Source organism: Crinia signifera, chromosome 4 (genome assembly GCF_055691185.1).
Source record: "Crinia signifera chromosome 4, ASM5569118v1, whole genome shotgun sequence".
Classification (NCBI taxonomy): Eukaryota; Metazoa; Chordata; class Amphibia; order Anura; family Myobatrachidae; genus Crinia; species Crinia signifera.
The window spans coordinates 37,732,342-37,757,742 of NC_139220.1; the positions used below are offsets into that span (position 1 = coordinate 37,732,342).

General features: G+C 43.6%; 2 protein-coding genes across 8 annotated transcripts in view; one reads left to right on the forward strand and one right to left on the reverse strand.

Moving 5' to 3' along the window:
• The window catches only part of HMGXB3 (HMG-box containing 3), an 80,439-nt gene extending 72,841 nt beyond the window's left edge, over nt 1-7,598 (forward strand). For all 3 annotated transcript variants that reach the window (XM_083181585.1, XM_083181586.1, XM_083181584.1), the window contains 3 exons: nt 2,270-2,386; nt 3,861-4,070; nt 4,863-7,598. In XM_083181585.1, the coding sequence (XP_083037711.1) occupies nt 2,270-2,386; nt 3,861-4,070; nt 4,863-5,342 (807 nt within the window). In that variant the 3' untranslated portion in view covers nt 5,343-7,598. The remainder of the gene's footprint in view (nt 1-2,269; nt 2,387-3,860; nt 4,071-4,862) is intronic.
• Nucleotides 7,599-12,534: 4,936 nt separating this feature from the next.
• LOC146073963 (non-muscle caldesmon-like) overlaps nt 12,535-25,401 on the reverse strand; it is a 164,976-nt gene continuing 152,109 nt past the window's right edge. For 4 of the 5 annotated variants that reach the window (XM_083181587.1, XM_083181590.1, XM_083181588.1 and 1 more), the window contains 6 exons: nt 23,894-23,966; nt 22,024-22,161; nt 20,004-20,099; nt 16,606-16,686; nt 14,912-14,945; nt 12,535-14,027 (listed from right to left, as the gene is read on the reverse strand). In XM_083181587.1, the coding sequence (XP_083037713.1) occupies nt 13,999-14,027; nt 14,912-14,945; nt 16,606-16,686; nt 20,004-20,099; nt 22,024-22,161; nt 23,894-23,966 (451 nt within the window). In that variant the 3' untranslated portion in view covers nt 12,535-13,998. The remainder of the gene's footprint in view (nt 14,028-14,911; nt 14,946-16,605; nt 16,687-20,003; nt 20,100-22,023; nt 22,162-23,893; nt 23,967-25,401) is intronic. The other variant, XM_083181591.1, reaches the window with a different exon arrangement.

Below are 25,401 nucleotides of genomic sequence, written 5' to 3' on the forward strand. Positions count from 1 at the left end.
ATAGAAAGCAGGAACTTGGCCTGATCTGTATTTCTGTGACATAGGGTAATTGTGGGGCAGGGGGCAATATGATCGCAGGTAACATCCCTGAATTGTGGGTGCGTATCACAAACTCGGTACAATTCTAAAGCCCCTCCCCATACAATATTGCGACTTCTTCCCTGGAGAAGTCGCAGCCAATCCCCCTAGAGCCGCCAGGGAGCTTCCCGATTCATGTGATATTTTGCATGCAATCCCATTCCCTGCTGCGGGGAAGGGGTCCGAGTGAGAGGTCAGATGTGCAAACATGACCCATCTCTGACTCCGGTCCGATCACACAGGACCGCTCACCAGATCGGATCCGATGTCAAACACTTGCGATTTTGCCATTTTCACCAGATTTCTCTGCCCGATTCGTGGGAATTGGGTGAAAAGTGGCCTAATCGGACAAGTGTATGGCCAGCTCAACCCCTTAAGTGGGGGGGGGGGGTTTCTTGGGGCAGGACAAGCTTACCAGGGAAGGTTTGTCCTGCCCCAGCAATACTTACCACTGAAGCTGCAGCTGCTCCCCTGCGGCTGCTGCTGCCGGCTTTGGCTGTTTCCTGCCTCTCAGGGAAGTTCAGAGCTGGTTGGGGGGGGGGGCACGCATATGCTGGATTGCCGGGGAGGTGAGAGGCAGGGGGAGCCAAGCAGGGGGGGGGGGGGGGGGGGGGGGGGGGGGGCGGTGCTCCTGGATGGTGGTGCACCGGTGGAGCTAAAAATTTCCAGGAATAACACCCAAATGCCTAGGGGGAAGTGAGGCCTGTTTCTTACGGATCCCTTGCACCTAGCAAGGGGCTGGCACAGAGGCTGATAAAAGTGGCTGCTGCAGTGGCTGGCAGAAAAACAGTGGGCTCCACAACCCCCCATCCCCAGCAGCAACTGCAGGGGATGATGCAATTATTTCTATTATTTATTATTATTGTTTATGTATAATGTATATAGTTTCACCATTTACTACTGTACAGAGGATGTTTGTTATTTACACCAGTCCTTTCCCCATTGGAGTGAGCAGACTGAGGGCCAGATTCTCTAATCTTCAAAAGTGATAAAATGGAGAGTGATAAACAGCCAGCCAATCAGCGCCTGTCTGACATTTTTCAAACACAGTCTGTGGCATGGCAGGTAGGAGCTGATTGGCTGGCTGTTTATCACTCTCCATTTTATCATTTTTGAAGCTTAGAGAATCTGACACTTCATCCCTAACATAGAATAATTAACCTACTAGAGGGAGAACATACTGTACAAACACTGCCTACAGATGGGGCCGGGCTCTTCTTTGCTGGCGAATCGCCAGAACGTCACCGCTGGCGATCCGCCAGCAGCCCGGCTCGCCATCTGACTGAGACGCGCGTGCGCGTATTAATCTCCGTCGGCGGGGCGACGGGAACCCTGTCCGTCTCCGCTTCAGGGAGACGGACAGGGTTAGGGGGGGGGGGGTGCGGGCAGGCGGCAGGGCCCCCCCGGGGGAAGCGCTGGAAGCGGGACGTGCGCGTCCCCTTCTCGCTATACAGATGGCGGCTGGCTATGGATAGCGGCTGGCGTCGCCATCGCCATCCACTGCAAAGATTACCCATGCCCCATCTGTAGATAGGGTCCTGATCTGTCATTCAATTCATAACCTCAGCGCTAACCACCACACCACAGTGCCATCACTGTGTGCCGGCTGATTCACACACTGGTCAATTAGGAGACAGAATCCCTACTGCCGAGACGCTAGGCAGTAGAGGGGACTTAGGGTTAGGCTGCGGGGGGGGGGGGGGGGTTTAGAGTTAGGCATCAAGGAGGGTTAGGCACTTAGAATGGAGGGTTTAGGCTGGTGGGGTTAGGTATAGGTGGCGGGGTACAGAAGCCAGCATCAGTATTGTGAACGCCGGCATCCCATGCGACTGTCATTCCTGTGTATCTCATGCACCACATACAGATGGATCCGGCTCCATCCGTTGCCAGCGCCCACCAGATCCCCTTCTTCAGTATCACGGCGGTTGGGCAGTGTCTCCCTGCCCGTCTCCACTTCAGGAAGATGCTGCTCAGTTCGGGGTCGGGCGGCGAGGGCAACCATCGGCGACAGCGGGGGAGGTGGCGAGGACCCACGGCAGGCTCCGTTGCCACAGGCCGTGTGTGTGTCTCGTACGTGCGCCCCTGCTTTCTCTTGTATTGGAGCATGGCGGCACAGGGGTTGGTCCGTGTAAGGCAACAAACTGCGTCTAATCTGTATAAATGTAACAGGTTCTCCTTCTCTCATTTATAGGACAACATGTGTTACTCCATCCTGGCACTATCAGAGTTTGTGCAGAATGGGACGCAGATTAAACAGCCCCCATCTCATTTAACTGGGGGGAAAATCTACAAAGTCTGCCCCCATCAGGTATGACAAAGTGCAATCCTACAACTCTATAAGGTTTTAATAAAAGATCAAAAACAAAAATCTCTGTGAGAGATGTGCAAAGTACCAGATAAAAATGCCAGTGGCGCTCACATTTGTTATATAAATTCAAATAAAAAATGCTGTGTAGAGAAAGATTATATTTCCTATATAAGGTAAACATTACAGGTTATTATGATGATTAGAAATGTTTGCTTGGCAATTTTCACAAATTTACTTTGCACTCAAAGGGTTAATATGAGGCTAAACTTCAGTGCAATGCAAAAAATTATTGCACGGATGCAATCATTTTTGAGTGCAATGATTACAAAGTAAAAAATGAGGTTTGTATTAGGGTGGGTAATCCCGGAATCAGCGGGATCCCAGGATTGGGCCCCCGCAACGCTTGGATTTCAATCCCGGGATTGGCGGCGTTTCCAATCCCGGGATTTAGTCTAATGCCAGGCAGTGTCTGAGCTCAGACGCTGCCAGGCTCAGACGCTGCCCAGCTTGACGAGGTCAGAGCTCATGCTGAGCAGTCCACACAGTCGCACAGCCAGCCTGAACCACCTTGATCCTGGACGTGCTGGCTGCCCGCACCTTCGAGTGGCCTCTAATGGTCACTGGCGATACTTTACCTCGTATAGCCTTTTATATATAGATTTTAAATACAGAATATAGGATGCCATTTTAAACTGTATGGTACCATGCGACCTTTAGGTTGTCACTTACTGCAGTCTCACTATTCTTAATATCTTTTTTAAAATCCATTAAGTAGGGTAGTAACCGTGAGAGATGGTAGATAGGTTTGTCAGTTGCCTGGTCGGGAGAACTAACTATTTAAAGCTATTGACAGCCCTTGTATTATATTGGGGGTTGATACTTTTATACCTGAAATGGAACATTTTGGTGTAGGGTATCTGGGGATCAAATTAGAGCTCTAATAGACCATACACATGGTGAGATATGCACTCTTTTCTATACGATTTTGCCTCAAGAAGCAAAATCGAATGGTTTTTCTACCTTCGATGCAGATTCCATCCCAATGCGCACTCCCGTGTAGTTTAGTTTAAATCGAATAGAAAAATAGTCTTGGCAGCCAAGACTATATAGTGCAAATCTAATGTGTTCACTGCAGCATTCGATTCGATGTCCATCTCCTGCCTGACGCCAGTGTTCTAATAGCAAATAGAATAGAAAATAGTGGAAATCAAAAAGGAGTAGAGAAAACTTCAGAGCAGGTCGAATAGTCCATTACTGATAGAAATCGAATCGAAAACTTAATCAAACCGTGTGTACGCACCTTTAGACCCACCTCCAAACTGCGGCTGTTTGATCCGGCAGCTTCGTTGTCAACGGTGAATTACTGTACTTGCCTAATTGGTGAATGAGTTAGATTCTAGGTGCTGCCATGTTGAACAAGATTACTTTTTATTGATCAAATTCATTCTTTATTATCTTGTCTCTTTTTATTTAGGTGGTTTGTGGATCCAAGTACATTGTCCGTGGAGAGAGCCCTCATGACCACGTGGATCTCTTGGCCTCCTCGCGGCACTGGCCACCAGTGTACGTGGTGGATATGGCAACGCAGGTGGCCCTATGTGCTGATCTCTGTTACCCAGTTCTGACACAACAGATGTGGGGGAAGAATCAAGGCTGTTTCTCCGATCCGTCAGAGTCACCAAAGGTTAGTGTTGTACATACCTAGGATCATCCAACACCAATGTAATATCCCTACAATTCATCTGTAAGCTACAAAGTGGCACAACTTCATCCCTGATGCCCGGTGGCAAGATAGATGTTGGCAACCTACCACACACGCACACATTCCTACTCTCCAACTTAATAGCCTTCCTACGAAACTGAGTTGCATTGTGTGGATCGGTTTCTTTTGTGCATGAATGCGCATCATCCTGGGACTTTGGTGTGTCTGAACGAAAATGACCTGAGACAAGTAGAACTGGCAAATTCCCGGCAAGCAAATCTGAAAGGGGTATTGCTGTATCCCATGCCACCATTGCACAATAAGTGGCAAACGCAGAAACCTCTGCAGTGCGGGAGAGAGGAGCTTGGTCACCAGCAGAATAAAGATCGCATGCACAGCTCCCCAGCTGATGTAGGACTACAAGTCACAGCAGTCCATGAGTGTAGCAGTATGTGTGTGTGTGTGTGTGCTGTTGACGTCGTATGTCCCCCAAATCCAGCTCTGCTCTTCAGCTTTGTGTACAGGTCCCTTTCACTATACAGTATACAATATACTGACCTCATACAGCACCAAGTCATCCAGCTACCACATTCATGCACCGCAACAAGCAGACTATGGGGGAGAGGTGCCCTCTTCAGTTTTGGCACCAGGAGACAACTGACTCCATTGCCTCTGGCTGTTCCGCCACTGGATATACACACAGAGAAGGCAGTCGTTTTGTGCAGTCGTATTTTATCTTTGCAAAATCTTAATTTTCTTGTTTTTGTGCCCTAGTATGTCTCCTGCCCGGAACTCCTAGACAGGCATTACAACGTGGATATGATGGACAGTGAGCCCTCGATTCAGCACCCTGTTACCAAATGTGCTTCCAGAAGAATTGTCCATGCCGTAGCAGAACAGAATGGAGCCTCCGACCCAACATCTCGCCACCATTCTCTGTCGCTGTGTCGTGAGCTGGAGCCATACAGCGCCATCATCACGGCTATTGGGGACAGCAAGACCAGTAATATCCGCCACCACCCCATCAATTTTGAGAATGCCACGCACTATTACCTTTACAACAGGCTGATTGATTTTCTCACCAGCCGGGAGATTGTGAATCGGCAAATTCATGACATTGTCCAGAGTTGTCAGCCTGGAGAGGTGGTCATCAGGGACACTCTGTACCGACTTGGTGTTGCACAGATTAAGACAGAAATAGGGGACAGTGTGTTGGAGGAAGAGATTTTGTTGGAACAGTCAAGTTCTCAGTGACAATGCCCGACAATGTTACTTATTCCATACAAATAAATGGAGACAATCAGCGAGCATGTTGGTATTCCACAGCACATTAATTCCCAAACAGGAATGTCTATTGGGAGAAATCGGAATGCCAAAGTTGGGATGCGAAGTCCTTACTTATCATAAGAAATTAAATGAATGGACTTTCGTATGTTTGGGCCCCAGATACCATTCTATGTATTTTACTGTGCCTACTGCTGTGAATTCCAGGGATTAGCACAGAGCAGATGATTGATTTACATTGACCATTAATACATCTTCTTTCTTCATTATAGAGACTCCATCTATTAATCGCTTCAGTGGTATGGTTGCAAATTTTCTGGGTCGGGCTACGCTGCATTAGCGGGCGCTCCCAGAAAATTTCCGGCTATGCCACTGATAAGCAGGTGTGCACCACTGGTCCTGTGCTGGACCAGTGCTCCCCCCACCCGCTGGTCCAAGCCGCCGATCCTCCCACCGACGCTGGTCCACAATCGTAACCCCCCCCCCCCCCAACTGCACCAGAGCGCTTCCCCACGAGTGATCCCCTACAAAAACTTTCCGGAGTGTCCGCTCGGGGCCACTTCGGCTTCTGACTGCAGCGCTACTGTAGAAGGTAGTGGCTGCAGCTTGTGTGGTGAGTATTTCTGGGGCAGGACAATCCTGCCCTGGTAGGTTTGTCCTGCCCCATGAAAATCCACCACTCAAGGTGTTAAATACGGCTGTTTATGTTATGGCTATTGCAGATCCACTTGAGCAGAGGAGAAGTTGATGGCTTGTTTGATTCATGATGTCTGTAGATTCGTTGCTGACGAAATAACTTTCAGTAAAATAATCATTTGACCAAACGAAAATGTGTTGGGTTTTCTATCCCAGTCCACACTCACCTTAACGCAGTGGTTCTCAATTTGGTCCTCAAGGACCGTTTTTCAGGTCTCCACACAGAACTACAGGTGAAATAATTAGCGCCATCTGTGATCTTTTAAAATGGGTCAGTGAATAATGAGTGCACCTGTGCACCTGCCGGGTGACCTGGAAAATGTGCACTATTGGGGGTCCATGAGGAACGAGTTGAGAACCACTGCCTTACCGAGTCCCAAAGCTGCTAGCCAGATCCTTTTTGAAGTTTTCCATTAGCTGCTATTATCAGTGCAGACACTCCTCTTACTACACCCCAAGGAGTAAATATTATCCAGAAATCAATTGGATACACTATGCAGTTCTAGATTTCATTTGTCATTTTGGACCCTCTATTAAACAAAAAGAGCATATGCGCTGCTCGCGTTTTACTCCAGAATCCATGTATGCACTCCACGCGTTTTCCTCCTACAACCCAAGAACAAATAATGTTTGCAAACCAGTAATGCCCTAGAAAACCAACAAATGGCTAAAAAGTAATTTCTAGAAAAAATTAATAAATAAAAGATCCTAACTATAGGGTAACTCCATAACCTCAACTGATTATTTACAATAAAATATGAACGTATCCATTTATTTCTAACATTACAGTTCCTATAGATCGATTATAGATACTTTCATTGCTGATATATTTGTTCCTATGTAATCACTGTTATTTTGCTATAGTTTCATTGGCTTACGGTAAGACAGTTTGGATGTACTGCGCTCAATCACAAAATGATCTCAGTTTTTCGCAGGATTTGGGCAAATGCTTCTTTATATAAATCAGCATTTCCTATAAACTGTAGTGATGTGACAGCATTGCACGAATCCATGCGGTCAGCCAGGAGACTCAGGGCCTTATTCTGGTTCACTCTCATGAGGCAAATTCCTTCTGTGCAGGGGAAAACTGACTGCCCTATTTTTACACTGCAATATAGATCTCACTTTGAAGTAAAACCCCCACCCAAAAATGTTTTTTGTCCATTTGAGAAGGAATTTGCCTCTGAGAGTGAACCAGAATAAGGCCCTCAGTATCATTGGGGTATACAGTACCTGGCTTTGTGTGATCCATTTACTCATGACTCCTCTGACAGCTAGGTAGACCATTCTGCTGCTAATTCTTTGTGCCTAATGCATTGAGTAATTCAATTCATATAAATGTAATAATCCCCTTTATAAATTACAAATCTAAATTCAAACCTTTATTAGTGGAGTCAGTCCTTTTACTTTTGTTGCAAGCATATATCACTTATTTATACCAGGCGTTCTGGAGTTAAACATGTATGACAGTAGTCTGAATCATGAGGAAGATGACACTGCAGGACTTAAATAAAATGCACGTCAATACAATGTTCTAATTTGTCCATTAATATAAAGTGATTTAACGATGCAGGTTCCCCTCCCAAAATGTTGCATTCTGTTTTATAAATACCATTGGAGGCCTCGCACCATATTCACAAGTAAATAGTTTTAGTATATTGTAATGATTGGTTATTCTAAAGCAGGGGTGGGGAACCTTTTTTCTAACAAGGGCCATTTCAAAATGGATGAAATCCTTCGGGGGCCATGTAAAAAAAAGGCACCTTTAAAAGTCCCCTGCTTCCCCCATTCCACGCTCTGGCTGCCACTGAATGAAGAGTGAAGATAGATGGCTGCTGCTGCAGGACGCCTCTCGTGATAACTCGCTCCTGCCCACGTTACCTCCTCGCACAAGAACTCCCCCTTCCTAGTCTCCCGAGCAAGCGGGTGGGTGGGCCACTCAAACTGGCTATGGGGGGGGGGGGGGGCATTCACGAAGGTTCCCCACCCCTGTTCTAAAGAATGTATGTCTGATTAAAAAGAGCCTTAGGGGCATCCAATTAGATGTTATAATTTTTTGTCTGAAAAAATGGGCTAATATTTTAGCCCGATGGTCATTATGTTTTGAAGGAAAAAAAAATGGGCGATAATGCATGCGATTCGGGATAAGCTCCTGATCCCAATGTGTCAGGTGAAGGGGCTAATTGGATAGCCCCTGGCGAATCCATTAGCTGTGATACGTTACTGCAGCTAATTGGATACCACCCTTTATGGTAAAATATTTGCATCCACTTTATTTTCAAAATTGAATTCACATGGAATTTGTTTTGGACAGTAGCCTGAAATTGTGATTTTTGCTATATATTTTTATTTTGCTCTTTTCATGTACATTTATTTATATCTCCTTTTTTTGTTAATTGTTAAATTGCAATAAATTTATTGTTTATTTATTTCACAAAATCTGAGAGTACGCAGTCCATCGTTTACAACACACTTATTAGTTATGTATTGATTGTTTATCTTGGTTGTCAATTATTCTGGAGCTGTTTCTAGGTTATTCTCATACCGTACATTTATACAATTTGAAATGCCTCATTGGATTCTAATCTCTGAAAATTATTGTAAATTTTCATCCATAGATTGAATTAATTTACTTTTATTTTTTTTATAGAAGTGTCTTGATGGGCACATACAATGCTATTTCACAGGCCAGTTGGCCATTTAATACTGTTTATATGATGACTGGAACTGGTGGAAAATAGGATGATCTGTGTAATGTGGGTTTTGGATCCATCAAGCAAGTCGTTTTTGGAGAGGAGAGCACACTTGTGCTGACACTGTGTGGGCTCCCTCCTCTTTGGGAGCAACGTAGAGGAGTCTACTGTGCATACTCAGGTCTCCAGGAAAATGGCACCTGCGTCTTGTTCTTGGGGACATCTGTATTGCACATGCGCAGATCTCCAGGAAATGACACAATTGCTTCCTGACTATTCCTATATGCAGCGCTGGTTGCCACATGACTCTGGGGTGAGTGTAACTTTACCCCTGGACCCACGGCCTGTGTGCACTGCACACCTTGAACTTATTATACATACGCCAATGCATCAAGCTAATATTAATAACAACAGGCTGCGAATGGATGTTTAACATAAATATCCATTCGCAGGCTGTGGGGGGAACACCCACAATATTCAATGGTCACCAACCATTGAATAATGTGGAAGGCACACGCACATCTAAGGTTACTCTGAGGTAACCTTAGATGTGCGTGGGCATTCAGAAAGGAAGTGGGCAGACAGCTGACATCTGGTGATGTCTGCTGCCAGCTCCTGGGCGATTTCCATGGGAACGCCCAGTGGTTTCACTGCCACCCATGCCACCCCCCGGCCGCAGCCTTGGGTGCATGCACCTAGCGAACAGCCTGTTCACCGTTGCCAGAGGCACCTGCCGTATGCACATGTGCAGTGATCGGGCTGAGAAATCGGGTGAAATTGCCCAAATTGCGTAGGGTATGACATCCAATCTGATCCGATGCGCGGTCCCGTGCGCATCGGATCAGATCTGGATGTCGGACGGTCTGCACATTAGATGTGCAGCCGGCATTGAGCTGGTCTGGGGGAGTGGGGACCGGAGAGCAGGGTCCGGTCCGTGGGTGATGCAGAGGGGGGGTAGTCAGCTAGCGGCAGGAGAGGTGGCAGGGAGCAGATTCCGGTCCAGCTGCAGGAGGGGTAGTGGGCTAGCGGGTGGACTGGAGAGGTAGCGGCAGGCGGGGAGAGCACGGCGCATAACAGAGTCCGGGTAGTGGCGAGCGGGAGAATAGGAAACATCCTATTCAAAAGAATGGGCGGGCAGGGCGGTCGCTGATTGGCTGAGCTCTCGGCCAATCAGCGGCCGTCCACTCTATTGAATAGGATGTTTCCTATTCTCCCGCTCGCCGCTACCCGGACTCTGTTATGCGCCGTGCGCTCCCCGCTTGCCGCTACCTCTCCAGTCCACCCGCTAGCCCACTACCCCTCCTGCAGCTGGACCGGAATCTGCTCCCTGCCACCTCTTCTGCCGCTAGCTGACTACCCCCTCTGCATCACACATGGACCGGACCCTGCGCTCTGGTCCCCGCTCCGACAGACGGACCCCCCCGCCTGCAAGCTCCCCCCAGACCCTGCTCTCCCGCAGCTCCCCCCGGATTTACAACATGTGATAAATCGATCCGATTTATCACATGTAAAAAATGGCACATCAAGTGACAAATCATATCAGGAGCTGCCGGGGGAGCTCAGTGGAAGTCAGGGCCGACATTAGGCCGACTTGTCCTTAGGACAAGTCGGCGTAGTGTATGGGGGCCTTAAGTCATGACACCAGCTAGGGAGTCTGGGAAATGTGACAATTACTACAGCTGTGCACCAGCCAGGGAGTCTGGGAAATGTGACAGTTAGTAATGACTACAGCTGTGCCCCAGCTAGGTGATTTGGAACATGTGGGCCACTGATAAATCTTGAGGACTGGTTTGGACACTCTGGTTTAGGGTGTTATTCACAGAGGTTGGAAGTGCATGGCTAAATTACCAAGGGGAGGGGGGCAGGCTGCTTTCCTGTACCCCAGCACTTCTGTCAGTAGTGTGCACAGCAGTCCAAGTGGTGAATGGCAGTGGCCCTTCTCAAGATGGAGTGCAGTAAAGGTGTAAGTTCATCCCAGTTGCCCAGGGGTAAGTTGGAATTTGGTGCCACCTCTCCTTAAAAAAGTGAATATTCAGCGGTCTGCAGCGTGAATCAACATCTCATCTCACAGTCCAGCAGCGGGTGCACCATTGCTTGCATCAGCGCAGGCTGAGCAGTACCTAGCAGGATCTGTCCTGTACTCTATACCAGGTGTTAGCAGGGCTCTTGAGACTGGGCTGCTTCATCCCCTGCACCCATTGTAGTTACGCCACTATTAGGGACTATGGGTTAATTCATAACAAAGTTTGGTACTTGTGTATTATCACAGAGCCCATCGCATCGCATACCACTAAATAGGGTATGCGATGCGATTTCTGCATGAAAAAGCCTGAATGTACAACTAAATATCGCATCGCATGCCAGCAAATGGCATGCGATTTTTAATTGTACAAGCACCCTGATGGGTGCATACAATGTTAAATGCCCCCAGAATGTTAAATGCCCCCCCATTGTCAACGCGACCCCCACTATCAAAGACAACCCAAAGCGTGGCGAGTGCAGCGGTACGCATCCTCCGACCTTTTCATACCCCCACTATCCACGTCAGCGTGGAGTTGACTTTAGATAGTGTGGCGAGCCCGAAGCGTGGCGAGCGCAGCAAGCCCCGCTAAGGGATGTGGAATACATGTAAAGTAATCCGCATCCCCTCGCCACGCTTCGGACTCGGTAGCTCGCTGCACTCGCCACACTATCTAAGATCAGCTCCACGGCAACGTGGATAGTGGGGGTATGAAAAGGTCGGAGGACGCATACCGCCGCCCCTCGCGGGCTCGCTGTGCTCGCCACGCTTCGGGTTCGTGTTGATAGTGGGGGTGGCGTTGACAATGGGGGTGCATTTAACATTGTAAGCACCTATCAGGGTGCTTGTACAATTAAAAATCGCATCTGATCGCATCGCATGCATCACATGCCGCTATATTGCATGCAATGCGATGCAGTACAATCAACATTGTGGGCGCCGTGATAATACACAAGTACCCAAAGTTTTATTACGGAATGAACATACATAACCCTATGGGCAGTACTGCTATAATTTTTTTTCTTTCACATTAAAATAGTTTAAAGAAAAGTATAAAAATGTTCATATGTAATTTTTTAAACAACATACCTCCCATATGGCCCGATTACAGCAGGGCAGTCCCTCTATTTGGACACTGCCCCGCTTTGGTGGAGGGGGGGCAGTTGGGAGAGCCTTTGATTATTTCTGCTCTGGGGTGATGAGCAGGGGCTGCCCTACTGAGCAGATGACAACATCAGAGGCCAGCAGCAAGGCCACACCCCTCCCTAGAGGCACAACCCATTTTTTAGATGTGGACGCACCTCCAGTGGGGCAAGACCCAAATTTGGACTTTGGAGGTTTGTAACAATATTAACATTTAAAAATGACAAGTCGCGTCTCACCAAAACCATTTTGGACATTAGAATTATAAAACAATTGCAGCTAGTTAGGGCCTCTCCATCTAGGGTTGTTGATATTCTCCTTATCCCAGCATTTGCTATATTGGAGCCACTTACCATTATCCATTATGCATCTGCTCTTGGTTCCAAGTACATAGGTACATCTCCAGAATGGGACACTATTGTAGCTCCCATCCGAAACGTGTGTGGTCGACAGTGTCTAGCTTGCCATTAAAAATGATGACATGCATTGATCGAGATTGTCAAAAGGTGGGGAAGACCACAGTGGAAGGTGTACCAAAGTGTAATTTTGCATTACACAATACAACAATTCTCTTTATTACCCCAACCCCCCAAATAACAGACGCTTCAAATTATTTTTATCAATTTATTGTGGTTGCAGTTTCATAATACGTTGTTGAAACAAATTATTCTATGCAGTTGGAAATGTTTTAAGACAATAACTTTGCAGACAACAACAGGAACATTTGCGTAGGATTATTTCCCCACACATTACTGAGTGCATTTGCATCTTGTAAGTAAATTTTTTGAATTATTGAAAGAATACAATATTTCAGCAAAGCAGTGGTTTTAATCTTTGGAACAACAAAACAGCGTGAATCTATATATTTTTTTCTGTTTTATTGTATAAAGATATCACAAAAGAATGCAGTACGAAATTCAGTATTTTATTGCATGAAATTACAGATGGCCTCCTCAACACACACATTGTCAAAAAGGTCAAACTGTAACTTTTCCACTAACCTTAACTATATACAAATAATATGAAACCTGCCTGTCAAAAAATGTCAAATGGGATAGGAAGCTAATGGAAATTCATTCAACTGAGTCTTGTTGGCCCAGTGGCAGGGTCCTCCATTCGTGATGCTTTGCTAAGAAAAAAAAACTTTTTTAAAATAATAAAATTTCTGTTTATAAATTAATTACAATTTTGTTTTGTTTCTTTTTTTCCTCCAAATCCGAACTAATTTAGCAAGCCTCTATATAGTGTACCTTATCTTGATTTTTTTCTTTTTTATATATATATTTTTATTTAACTTATGTTTTAAGATTATGGTGGGCCTACTTTTTTTCCTATCGGTTAATGACAAAAAATTAAAACTAAACAAAAGTGAATTAACAAAAGCGGTGATATTGACTAGTATGTAGGAAAAAAAAATTCTAGATATACTCTAGCATATAAAAAAAAGCAGTCTGCATTTAATAGGTGATGTAAGATTAAAAAGCTACCTGTGTATATACTGTGTATAAAAACGCAGTTGTTGAACTATAACACTATAAGGTCAACCATAAAAGTACCACTGTTGGCTAATACAAGCCCAAAATTTGGCATTACCTGTAACAGATTGAAACAGTTGATGTTTTAAGTAGTTTGCAAAAGAAAAAAATAATAATAAAAAAAATTATAATTTTAGGTATTCAGTACTTTTTTAATGGACAACAGTCATTATATAAACTAAATAAAAAAATTAAACTGTGTTCTACTCTAAAGTGCAGCGCCATTCTGCTTGTGCATGACCTCATTGTACACTGCCCTCCTGATGTAACATCTGTAGAGCTAAAAACTACAGTATTATGTATCAGTAGACAATATGTCCGTTTCACAGCTGAGATTTTCTTAATTAGGATCTTCTACAAAGGCAGTGCTGTTCTATTATGAATGTTTCGCTGTTTGGAGAGGTGGGTATTAAATACAGTGCTAATATACATGGTTTTATTCGGCATAATGAGAAACACATATTTGGTAAGTAAACATAAATATAAAATGACAATTTAGCACTTTATTTCTGAGTTGGTCCGGTGGCTTGGAAAACTTCCTATGGCTCTTTTTCAAATCTTAATCCTGCTGATGACAGAGAATAGGTAAGAAAACAATTATGATAGTAAAAACAAAAATAGTAAAAAATATAAAAAAATTCATAGTATTGAGTGAAACAATTGTTTAATTGCTTACAATACGGGAACCATGATCTTATACTGTTTTCACACAGCGGCGGCAAACCCGGCAATTACCAGTCTTTTGAAGTGCCGGGTTATTCGGCCGCTCCCTGTCAGACCCCTTCACACAGGAGACCAAATGTCCGGGTCTAATAGAGATTTGGTCTATAAAACAGGAATTTCGCCTGGGTCGATCCGGATCCTAAACTCCGGGTCTTTGACCCTGGTCATTTGCAGGGTCGGAAACCCGGAGTTTAAGATCCAGATTGATCCTTTCACACAGAAAAATGACCCGTGTATTTCATGTAATTACCGGGTGGAACTGCTTCACATGGGAATTTCATTTTTTGGGTGGTCAATAATTAATATTGTGTGCCTTAAGACCAAAACTGTACGTGTACAACATAAAATATTTTTAATTTAAAACATTATACTCATTATTTCATCATGGGGGATGGGAGTCATGTATAATCTTTATTATTATTATCCTTTAATTATATAATGCCATAAGGGATGCGCAGTGCCCAATTGAAGAGTACATCACAAATAATAAAAACAGGAAACCGTGAATTACAGTTGAATACAACAGAGGACAAGTGCAGGGTACATAAACATTACTGCATCAGCAGATGCTACAGAAATAAGTATCATACATAGACTGGTCAATATTAGTTTGGAAATTTATGTGAAAGTGAGTTTCAAATATTTTATTTGGGACAGTCCTAGTAAGAGCTATGGTAGAAAGTGAAGGAAAAAGGAAAAGGGAAAAAAATAATAAAACAAGTTACATACCATTGGTGTCAGACTTTTTACCCCCAATTGTCATCTGTAAAAGAAGGAAGCCAATACTCATTAGAATGCATCAATTCCTGATTGCAGCCTATCAATTCCTGCCTTTTAGGGGGAAATTTCCTAGGATTGAATGGGTACAAATGGTCTTATTCGTAACCTTTCGATTTGAAATACGTTCGTATTTCACACTTCGTATAATTTACTAAGGGTGAAATGTGTACGGATCCTAATTTTGCCGTTCGTATTTTCCGAATATAATTCCAAAAAATTTGAATAAATACACCATCAATAGAATACGTCCGTAAATCCCCATTCATTTCAATAGTATCTGCAAATTTACTAAAGATTCGTATTTTCGTTCACGTATGGATTTTGATGTTTTCACGTCTGTATTTTTTAGAAATCTGTATTTATTACGAATTTCAAGTAGAACACGTTTTTGATGCAAGTTTTACACCTGGCCCAAGTTCAACAATCATCTGTGCTCAAGTGCGCTGCCTATAAAAGGCCATTAAACACACAAAAACAACCTCTCCTAATTAAACCGAAAAGAAGGGAGGGGCCCCGGGGGGCTATATATATATATATATATATATATATATATATATATATATATATATATATACATATACCTGAGTGAAGACACTCCCATGTCAGGAACTTTCAAGCAATGTTGATGCGAAACGTTTTTTTACGAATGGTGGGCGTATTTTATACGAATGTAATTGTAAATACCGTGGCAAAGTACGTATTAAATGTACAATGTACATGCATCCGTATGGAATACAAATGCTAAAAATACGACTGCCTATGAACAAAACGCCATCGGAAAAACAAATGTCGTAAATACGACACCTTAGTAAATTATACGTACTCGAGCGAACATGTCACACCACAAATACGCACAAAGCCATTCGATGTGGGAAAAATAGGAATACGAATTGGCAAAAATACGAATTGTTAGTAAATTTCCCCCTTAAAATCTAGGGACAATTCCAGCCATAAGTTATAAGGAAAGCTGCCTTCAATTACTGCAGACCTGAGGATTGAATATGTACAATATATCCAAAATACCTTTTAAAGTACACAGTTGACAAAGAAAAATTCCTACAGGATGTTCTGAAGTTACAATGTGGTTTTATGTGGATCGTGTAACGCTATTTAAAGCAACAGCAACTAAGGCGAGAAAGACGCTGCTAAACTAATGGGGTCATTGTATTTCTTAAACCAGCTTATTTTTTTTTTACCTTATCCCATATAATAAAAGGCTAACACCTCTATGCGGGGATTCAAGTGTTCTGCGCACCAACAACCACTAGATGGTGCCTGAAGGTTACCAATAGCCCCCATGACTGACATTACTGTTATGTTATTCCATCATTTTGACGGGCTGATATTTAGATTAAACTATAAATATCTACAACAAAGTTAAGATGCAGAGTTCCCTAACCCATCAGCCCAAATGGTATTAACAATGGGAATCATTCAGAGATGCATGTAATGCGTTTTTTTAAGCAGCTGTACAAATATTGTCCAAATCTCTGAACCTGGCCCAATGTTTAATTAACTGTTGTTAATCTAGACGTGAGAGTAATAACAATAAAAGCAGTAGGAATGTATGACAGAACGTTAGCTGAGAATCTGCATTATTTCTGATAATACATTGTGAGCTCCATTCAAGGACCTTAGCCCACCTTGGTTGGTGAACCAGGCTTCTCAGTCTGTGGTTTTTCCCAGATGTTACGTTTTCCAGATACATCTCCAGGTCTTAGATCCTATATAAGAAGAAATAAAAGTACATATCATCTTTTGCAATATTTCTTTATGTTAAAATATGTGGTACGAAAGTGGTGGTTGCAGATTTTACATACGAAGATTGTAATGAAAAAATAAAATCCATGATTTATGGAAAATGTTTAGGAACACAGGAGATTCTTTATGCCAAAACAGGAGCAGTGTACTTTCCGATGGCGTACAACATCTTCTCACCTCGGAAGACAATGTGCGAAAACGTCACAACAAATGATCAGACAGAACTTGTCCATTTAAGGTCACTTTTGCAGCTGTTTCTATGCAATCTTTGGTTCTACCATCCAAAATGTATATAGGATACAGGTTGATCTTTAAATTATTACTCTACATAGCTACAGGATGGTCTAGTCACGTGAATATCTTCCTGCTATGAATTTCTACTGGTTGTTCTAGCAATGTGTACATATTGTATGTGTACCTTGGAGCAGAAGCTGCACTGAAGAACCGAGATGACTAATTGTAAGGGAGAGCTAGTCTACTAACTTCCACAGTCAACACGGCTCAAGTGTTATACATGTTAACCAGTATTGCCATTTCTTTACATAGAGCTTTGTTTTATAATAATCTACTCCTTGGATTGGTTATTGGTTGATCTAGCACTAGGCATGTCCTACTACTTGAATTGCTTATTGGTTGATCTAGCACTATGCATGTCCTACTGTACTTCTTGAATTGGTTATTGGTTGATCTAGCACTATGCATGTCCTACTTCTTGAATTGGTTATTGGTTGGTCTAGCACTGTGGATGTCCTTCTTGAATTGGTTACTGGTTGGTCTAGCACTGTGTATGTCCTACTGTACTTCTCAAAATGGTTATAGTTTGGTCTGACACTGTTTATGGATTTACTACTGGTTGATCCTGCACTGTCCATGTCCTACTCATTGGATTGGCTACTGGTTGATCCGGCATTTTGCATGTCATACTCCTCGTATTCGCTACTGGGTGGATTAGCACTGTGCCTGTCCTTCTCCTCACACTGGCTAATGGTGATTTACCCTGCACAAGTCCTACTGATTGGTCAAAAACTATACATGTCCTACTCCTTGTATTGGTTTATTATTGTGTATGTTCTGATTGGCTACTCGTTGGTTTAGTACTGTGCATGTTGTACTATAAGTATTGATAACTGGTTGGTCTAACACCTATAGTCGCATGTGTGAATATTATTATCGGCCAATGGCTAGTCTAGCACGGTACCTGTCCTCCTCAGATTGGCTACTGACTGGTCTAGAACCTTGCATGTCCTACTCCTTGGAATGGCTACTGCTTGGTTTAGCACTGTATGTCCTGATTGGCTACTGGTTAATCTAGTACCGTGCATGTTCTACTGCTTGTATAGGCTACTGGTTGGTACTGTCCTGTTTATGTTATAAAGCTTTTGTGGTCACATGAATGTTCTGATAATATGATGCATGTCCTACTGTACTTCCTTGATTGGGTAATGTTTGTTACTGTAAATACTATATATTAATTAATATTGTGATTGGCTAAAGTTTGATTTAAATATATCAAGGAAATTGTGCACTGTTTGGCTACAGGTGGAATGTAGCCCTGACCAAAGGTAAAACTAATTAACCGAAATGAAGACACCAACTGCTCACATCCCAGTGAAAAACACCCCAAACCAATCAGAAATATATCATACGAGGCGTTCAAATTTCATGTTTGTGATTTATTCATTTAACAACATTTTTACCTTCTCAGCATAGTGAAAAAATCAAAGTCCAAGAAGGATAGAAGGAGGAAGAAGAGTAAGGCATCAAAGAGGAGATCTCTCCCTGGGGGGGCAGACGGACAGACGAGTAAGGAAAGAAAATCAGCTGATTGAGAGTAAGAGAAAGATAATAGGTGTTATACAATAGACAAAGGTTCCTAGAAGAACATACAATGACAACTGATCCAATCCAACAAAAATAATGAATGTGCACAATTCCCCTACACACGGCGAATGCTGATATATTAAAGGAGCATACTAATAATTGCCAACAAAGAACTAGAGACAGTGCTGTTTAATAAATTCACTGAATTGATATTTAGCAGAAATGGCATTGCCTAGGAGTAGCCGTGATGTAAGTATTACCAGTGCTATTTTTCAGCAGGAACTCAGTTCCTGAACCTCTAATTAAATATGACATCATCAGGAACTGAAAATTTACTTTTCATAAGATAAGTTTTATTTTAAAGTCACCTGTGAGTGCCTTTGTTTCTAAATACAATATATACATCTATCTATCCCTCCCTCCCTCTATTATATATGTTTTTTATTTTTATTTATTTATTTAATTGATCCACCACCAGACCTGGAGTTCCTGAACCTATTTTTCCAGAAAAATAGTACTGAGTATTACCCACTTGGCATTGGAGACATCTCAGAACTTCAAAAACAATTTGCGCAACATTCAAGTGAAAAGACTATGGGGCAATCTACTAAAACCTTCTAAAAATGAAAAGAGGTGATGTTTCCCATAGCAACCAATCCAATGCTCTCTATCATTTCTCTGTTCCATCCTAGAAATGATAGACAGAATGTGATTGGTTGATATGGGCAACATCACCTCATTTTTCTTGTCCAAAGAGGAAAGTGTAATGACAAACGCGCACCTTGTGGAGTCAGGCTGGTGATCCAGAGGCCGCTCAAGCAGATCTCTTAGGACAGGCATGGGCAACCTGTGGCTCTCCAGCCATTGTGAAACTACAATTCCCAGCATGCCTTGCCACAGTTTTGCTATTAGGGAATGTGAAAACTGTGGCAATGCATGATGGGACGTGTAGTTTCGCAACAGCTGGAGAGCCACAGGTTGCCTTTGACTGTCTTAGGAGGTTGGATACAGTCTCATTCTGGAGCATGTTACATACAGATGTATCCTCATACACGCGTGCAACAGTTCTGCCGAACAGCCCTCCTCAGCATGACAGGTCCTGTGCGATTCTGGTTGCACAGAGTTTCTCGTCTACTCATACAGTATGTGCATCTTAGCCAAGCAAATTAAATAATCAGATGCAACAAAAACTACTTAACGAGATAGTACTGATTCATTTTACATGCAACTCTTGGACATCAGAGCTTCTCACTGGCACTGGGCGTCTTGCATAGCCCAGAGTATTGAGTTTTGTGTGTGAGGACACATCAGGCCAAAACAGTAACATGAAAACAATGTCTTGATCTAAGCTACTATGCTGATCCATTCATGATCTCCTGGCCAACTATGAGTGAATCATGGTAATTAGCATACTGCACTCTGTTTATTATCACAGACTAGACCATATTTTAGGACTTACTGAAGGCTTTGCTGAGGGCGATTTGTTGGTCTCTGGAGTTTTTGTTAACCATTCATTAATACGACTTGAAACACCAACTTTCAACCCTGCCGTTTCCTGGAAATATAAACAGTCGCGCATCAGACAAATCAAAGTCCCCCATAGTAATAGAGCGAAGGTATTACCTTCTGGCAGGGAGATGTACGTTTTGCTGCACAGAATAACAGATCTTTGCATAATTTATGGACCTAGAAGCAACACAATATACTGCAGATTTAAACTAATGAAGGTCTCGATATTCCAGGTACAGTATGAGATGTCCAACTAGTCGATTTTGAGCTCAAAATAGCTCACTTTTCCCGTTTTCAGCTATTTTGAGCTCAAAACCAACTAGTATTTATGGGTGGGCAAAGAGCGGTGATGCATGAACCCACATCTTCAACGGCCACCGACATTCGTCGGCCCACCTGCGTATCTACGGGAATGCCCATCCTTTTCATGGGGACGCCCATTAAAAGCTGGGCGTTCCCATGACCCTCCCCCCCCCCACCTCTGCGAACTGCCGGGCGAGTGATTAACTCGCCACGGCCGTTCACAGTTGGGGTTTGCCCATGCGCAGGGGCCAAATTCAGATCACTACGTGTGACCCCGAATCGGCCTCAGTGTGTACGCACCTTTATTGTACTGCCAGGAAATAGGTGACATTTTTGGGTACTTGTGTATTATCACGGCGCCCAAGTTTCTTACGTACGGCACCGTAGGAAAATCGCATCGGCCATTGTAACGGCCGTGCGATGCGATTTTCCTATGTAATTTATTCACTGCTCTCTTAGCCCCGGGGAATCGCATTGCATCGCACCTGTACAATGCCATTAGGTATAAAATAATGGCATACAATGAGGTTTTAGGCACCCCCCCACTATCCACAAAAGCGTAGCGAGCGCAGCGAGTGCTCCGCCCTTTTCATACCCCTACTATCCACGTCGGCATGGAGTTGATTTTATGTAGTGTGGCGAGCGCAGCGAGGCGAGCACTGCGAGGGGACGCGGCTTACTTTACATGTATTCCACGTCCCCTCGCCTCACTATATAAAATCAACTCCACGCCAATGTGGATAGTAGGGTCGGAGGACGCGTTCAGCCGCCCCTCGCGGCGCTCGCCATGCTTTGGGGTGGCGTGGATAGTGAAGGGGGGGGGGTGCCTAAAACCTCATTGTATGCCATTTTTGTATACCTAATGGCTTTGTACACCCTATACAACATAAATCAAAAAGCACTGAATACATTACATAGGAAAATCGAATCGGATTGCATCGCATCGGCACTTAAAATGGCCCATGAGATGCTATGCGATTTTCCTACGCAGAATAGCCCACTAAGCAAATAGCTTAGTGGGCGCCGTGATAATACACAAGTACCCATTGTGAGTAATCATCTATAATTTTACAGCAGAGAAGTAAATTAATATTTAATATAAAGCACCAAATAGAACCTGCAGCGGGGCAGCTACCCAATAATGCTAGATGCATTCATATAAGATGAAGGGTTAGTAACTTTGGAAGAAGTGAAATAGGCAGAATGTGTCAGCAATATATCAAAGGTACAGCAAGCACATACAGTACACTGAAGGCATCAAATACAGACACAAGCCATTTTGGAGTACAAAAGTAAACCAGGGTTGCCTAACCTCCCGGAATGGCCGGGAGGCTCCTGAAAATCGGGTGCCCCTCCTGTTCCCCCAGAAATGTGGGCAACCCTCCCAGATACCGGCAACCCAACCTCCATCTCCCCCGCGGCAGCGCTAATCTCCTGTGATTCGCAGCTTTTCGGGGGTTGGGCCAAAATGCAAATCATGTCATTTAGCACCGCCACCCTCCTCTAATACCTGTGAATTGCGGGATTTGCCTTGCTGGGGGGTGGGGCTTGATGACTTCTACATCAGGCCCTGCCCCCTGAAGTGCTACTGACTGCTGAGACTTTAAAAATAGGCAACCCTGGGGTAAAACGGGTAATATTTTGCCACCGTTGCAAGCTGTGGTTACCTTGTTTGGCGACACTACACCGCCCGGAGATGAGAATACGTTTCCTTTCTCCCACCTGCTCTTTATGTTGCGGACACCATCAGCTGGCAGCGGGAGGTCAGTGGGGGCGGCTTTGGCAGGTTTGGGGCCTTTGTTGCTCTGAAAGAAAACAATGAAATAACATGTTATTTGGAACATCTTTGGATTTATATGCGCAATGTGGTCTTTTTGTATCATTTAACTGAAAACAATTTTATTTTTTAAATCGATTATTTTTCCTTGGCAAGTTTTATATATTTTAAGAACAGACAGATAGATTTACATCCAATACAAAGCAATATGTGTCAAGGCATCCCCCAGGGATTAAACAGGTAGACGATGTATTGTAAAAGTTTGTGTTAAACTAAGGGGTGGATTTATCAACGCTTGGAGAGAGAAAAAGGGGAGAGAAATGTAGTACTTTCAATCAAGCTCAATTTTTTAAACACAGCCTGTAACACAACAGAAGCTGATTGGTTAGTAATTTATCTCTCTCCAATTTATCTCTCAATGGCCCTTATTCTGATCTAAGCGGTAACGGCCGCATGCGGCCGTTCCGCCGATGTTTTCGCTCTGCGCATGTGCAGAGGGCACTCTGCGCATGTGCAGGCGAAATCGCCGCACAATTTTTTTTAACGCCGCAAAGGGGGTGGATAGGGGCGTGAGGGGCTACTTAGCCTCATTTCCCTATGCATACGCCCCGCGTTTCATGGGCGTTCCCATGCAAACGCGGGGCGTACGCATGGTAATGAGGCTGTGACGCATGTGTTGGGGGCGGCCATCTGACATCGCCGGATGTCAGCTGCCCGCCCCCATACATGCTTTCACACGGACAAGTGTCCGCGAGGTCTATGGGTGCGGGAGCTGGTGGAGCGTGCGGCCCTGCCTTCGATGGTCGGTGACCATCGAATGCAGGGGGCTGCTCCAAGATGGTGGAGGCGTATCCCCCGCCATTTTCATGCGGACCGCCACATGTCCGCGTACGGACGGCCGTGGCGATCCGTATGGAAGGCGGGGATTCGCCTGCACGGTCGGAGCCGCATATGCGGCTCCGGCCGTTCCAAGCAGAATAAGGGCCAATGAGCTTTGATTATTGTCCCCCTTAAATCTGTAACACTTAATTTTAGTTCATGGTAACATCCCATATACTGAAAAGTGACACTGTTGCTATATCCTGTCCATAAGTAATAACTGCAGTGACAGTAATTGTCAGCAAGTTTCCTGCTCCTCCCACCAAGGGACAGCAGCCAGGTCAGCTCAAAAGGGGGCGTCGTCCCATAATGGGGGTGGTCTGTTGCAATGCAACGGGAGCAAATCCATTTATATTGTTTCTCTGCATGGTAAATACTGGCTACTTTTGCATGCAGTTCACAAATGTTAGCTGCATTTTTACACTGCAATTCAGTTTGGCCACACTCCACCCAAATCTAACTCCTTGCACATTTTACATCTGCCTCACCTGCTGTGCAGCATAGTTTTTGCCCTGGTGCACAGTTACATGTTGTTTTTGCTTTACTGTCAAATTGCATTGCCTCACTCTGGTCATCAATGTCAGTATAAACCTTCCCCAAAATCTGAATGAACCTGTGCAGCGGGTGCAAGAACTGTATTGGGAAACATCACATGTGGCGGCATTTGTAGGACTGATCATTCAGACAAATCAGTTAGTAGATAACCAGTGAAGATGTCTTGGTGACCACAGAGGGGATTTCTATCTAGAATATAGGACCTTTATATTTAATACTTTTATAAGTCCTATCATTAGCAATCTGGCTCCCAAAGCACACTCTGATGCAGCAATTATACATAATACATATCTGCCCATACATGTAGGGTCAGTTACTAAGCTTACCCCAATCGCACTGGTGTACTGCTCGAGTCTGCTGTCGATCTTAGACACCACTGCCGGTTGTGGCGCTTTAACACTGAAAAGAATTGTAAAAGTATAGGTAACACCAAAATAAAGATTTAGTTTTATATAAAAGTAACAATGTCGTAACAATAACTTAACCCTTTTAGGGCCAACATTTCTGCGAGAAATGGTCAAAATATTTGCTAAAAATGCCATTGTCGCTCACATTTGTTATATAGATTCAAATAAAAAATTGTTGTGTAAAAAAAAAAAAAGATATAATGACATTACAGGTCATTATAATGAATACAAAAGGTTTGCTTGGCATTTTCCCCCACCTATTTTGACAAATTCGCTTGGCACTCAAAGGGTTAAGGAATATTGTAGCATACTAATAAAACTTGTACTCCCGATCCTAGGGATCATATATAATCGGGTTCGAGTTTGCCGGAGATACGGATGCCCGCCGATCTTGGACATATTTTTTTAAAGCGGCAATAATTTACAAGGCATGGTTTTGCCTGGTACAGGATTGCCGCTTTGAAAAAAAAAAAATTCTGAGATCCCACACCATTGGCAAACACGTATTGCTTATCCCCTAGATGTTTATTTTTTGAAAATATGTTTATTGGAGTTTTTTTTTTAAATAACATAATAAGGTCACATGTTTATGCAGCCTTGCGAGTCAACCAGAATAATGTCCATAGTCACCTGTGGCTAAGCATGGATAAACTTAAAACCTGGAACATTGGGTGCCTTGAGGACTGCGTTTGAGAACCTCTGAATAAATATATTACTGTAGACAGAAATTAAGTTATCTGTGCGGAATAAGTGCCAAATTTGACTGAATTTTTTTTTTTTAATCCCTATTTTTTTTTTTTTTAAACGGACATAGTTTAACTTTAAGAGGCTTTTAAATGCTGTTAACAGCCAAATAAACTATGGTGTAAACTAGGCCAAGGCAATACGCACATTATGAAACCAGTACACCTGTACATAAAATGCCTCAGACAACAAGGGCATGCTTATAATGTTCCCCAGTGCTTGCAAGATAGCAGTTATAGAGGTGCTAGTTCCGCTGTGACTTCAGAGTTTTAAAACATATTCATATTAATTTGTAGTCTCCAGGTGTTCTGAACTTTCCTTGGAACAGAAGAAAGTGTGCCCTCTGGTGGTGACAAGGTAAAAGGACAGCTGAAGACAGATAAGGGTATAGTTTGTGCGGCACCATGAATAATCAGGACTAATGTTACGTGGTAATGAACTATAACATTAGTTTTCAACTTCCTTTGACTACCGACACTGCAGATAACATCGCAAATTAAAGATGGAAGTCTGAGTGTCTGGGAAATACGTGGCCGGCTTTAATCACTGAACAAAGCCTTCCTTTAGAGCACTTGTCACATTTTAATGGGGATTTGCCTGAGAACAGAATAGTTTCTGTTAAGAGTCATGAAAAGAGGAAGTAAACTGAACGCGGTAGAACAATTAAGGTGCAGATTCTAGAC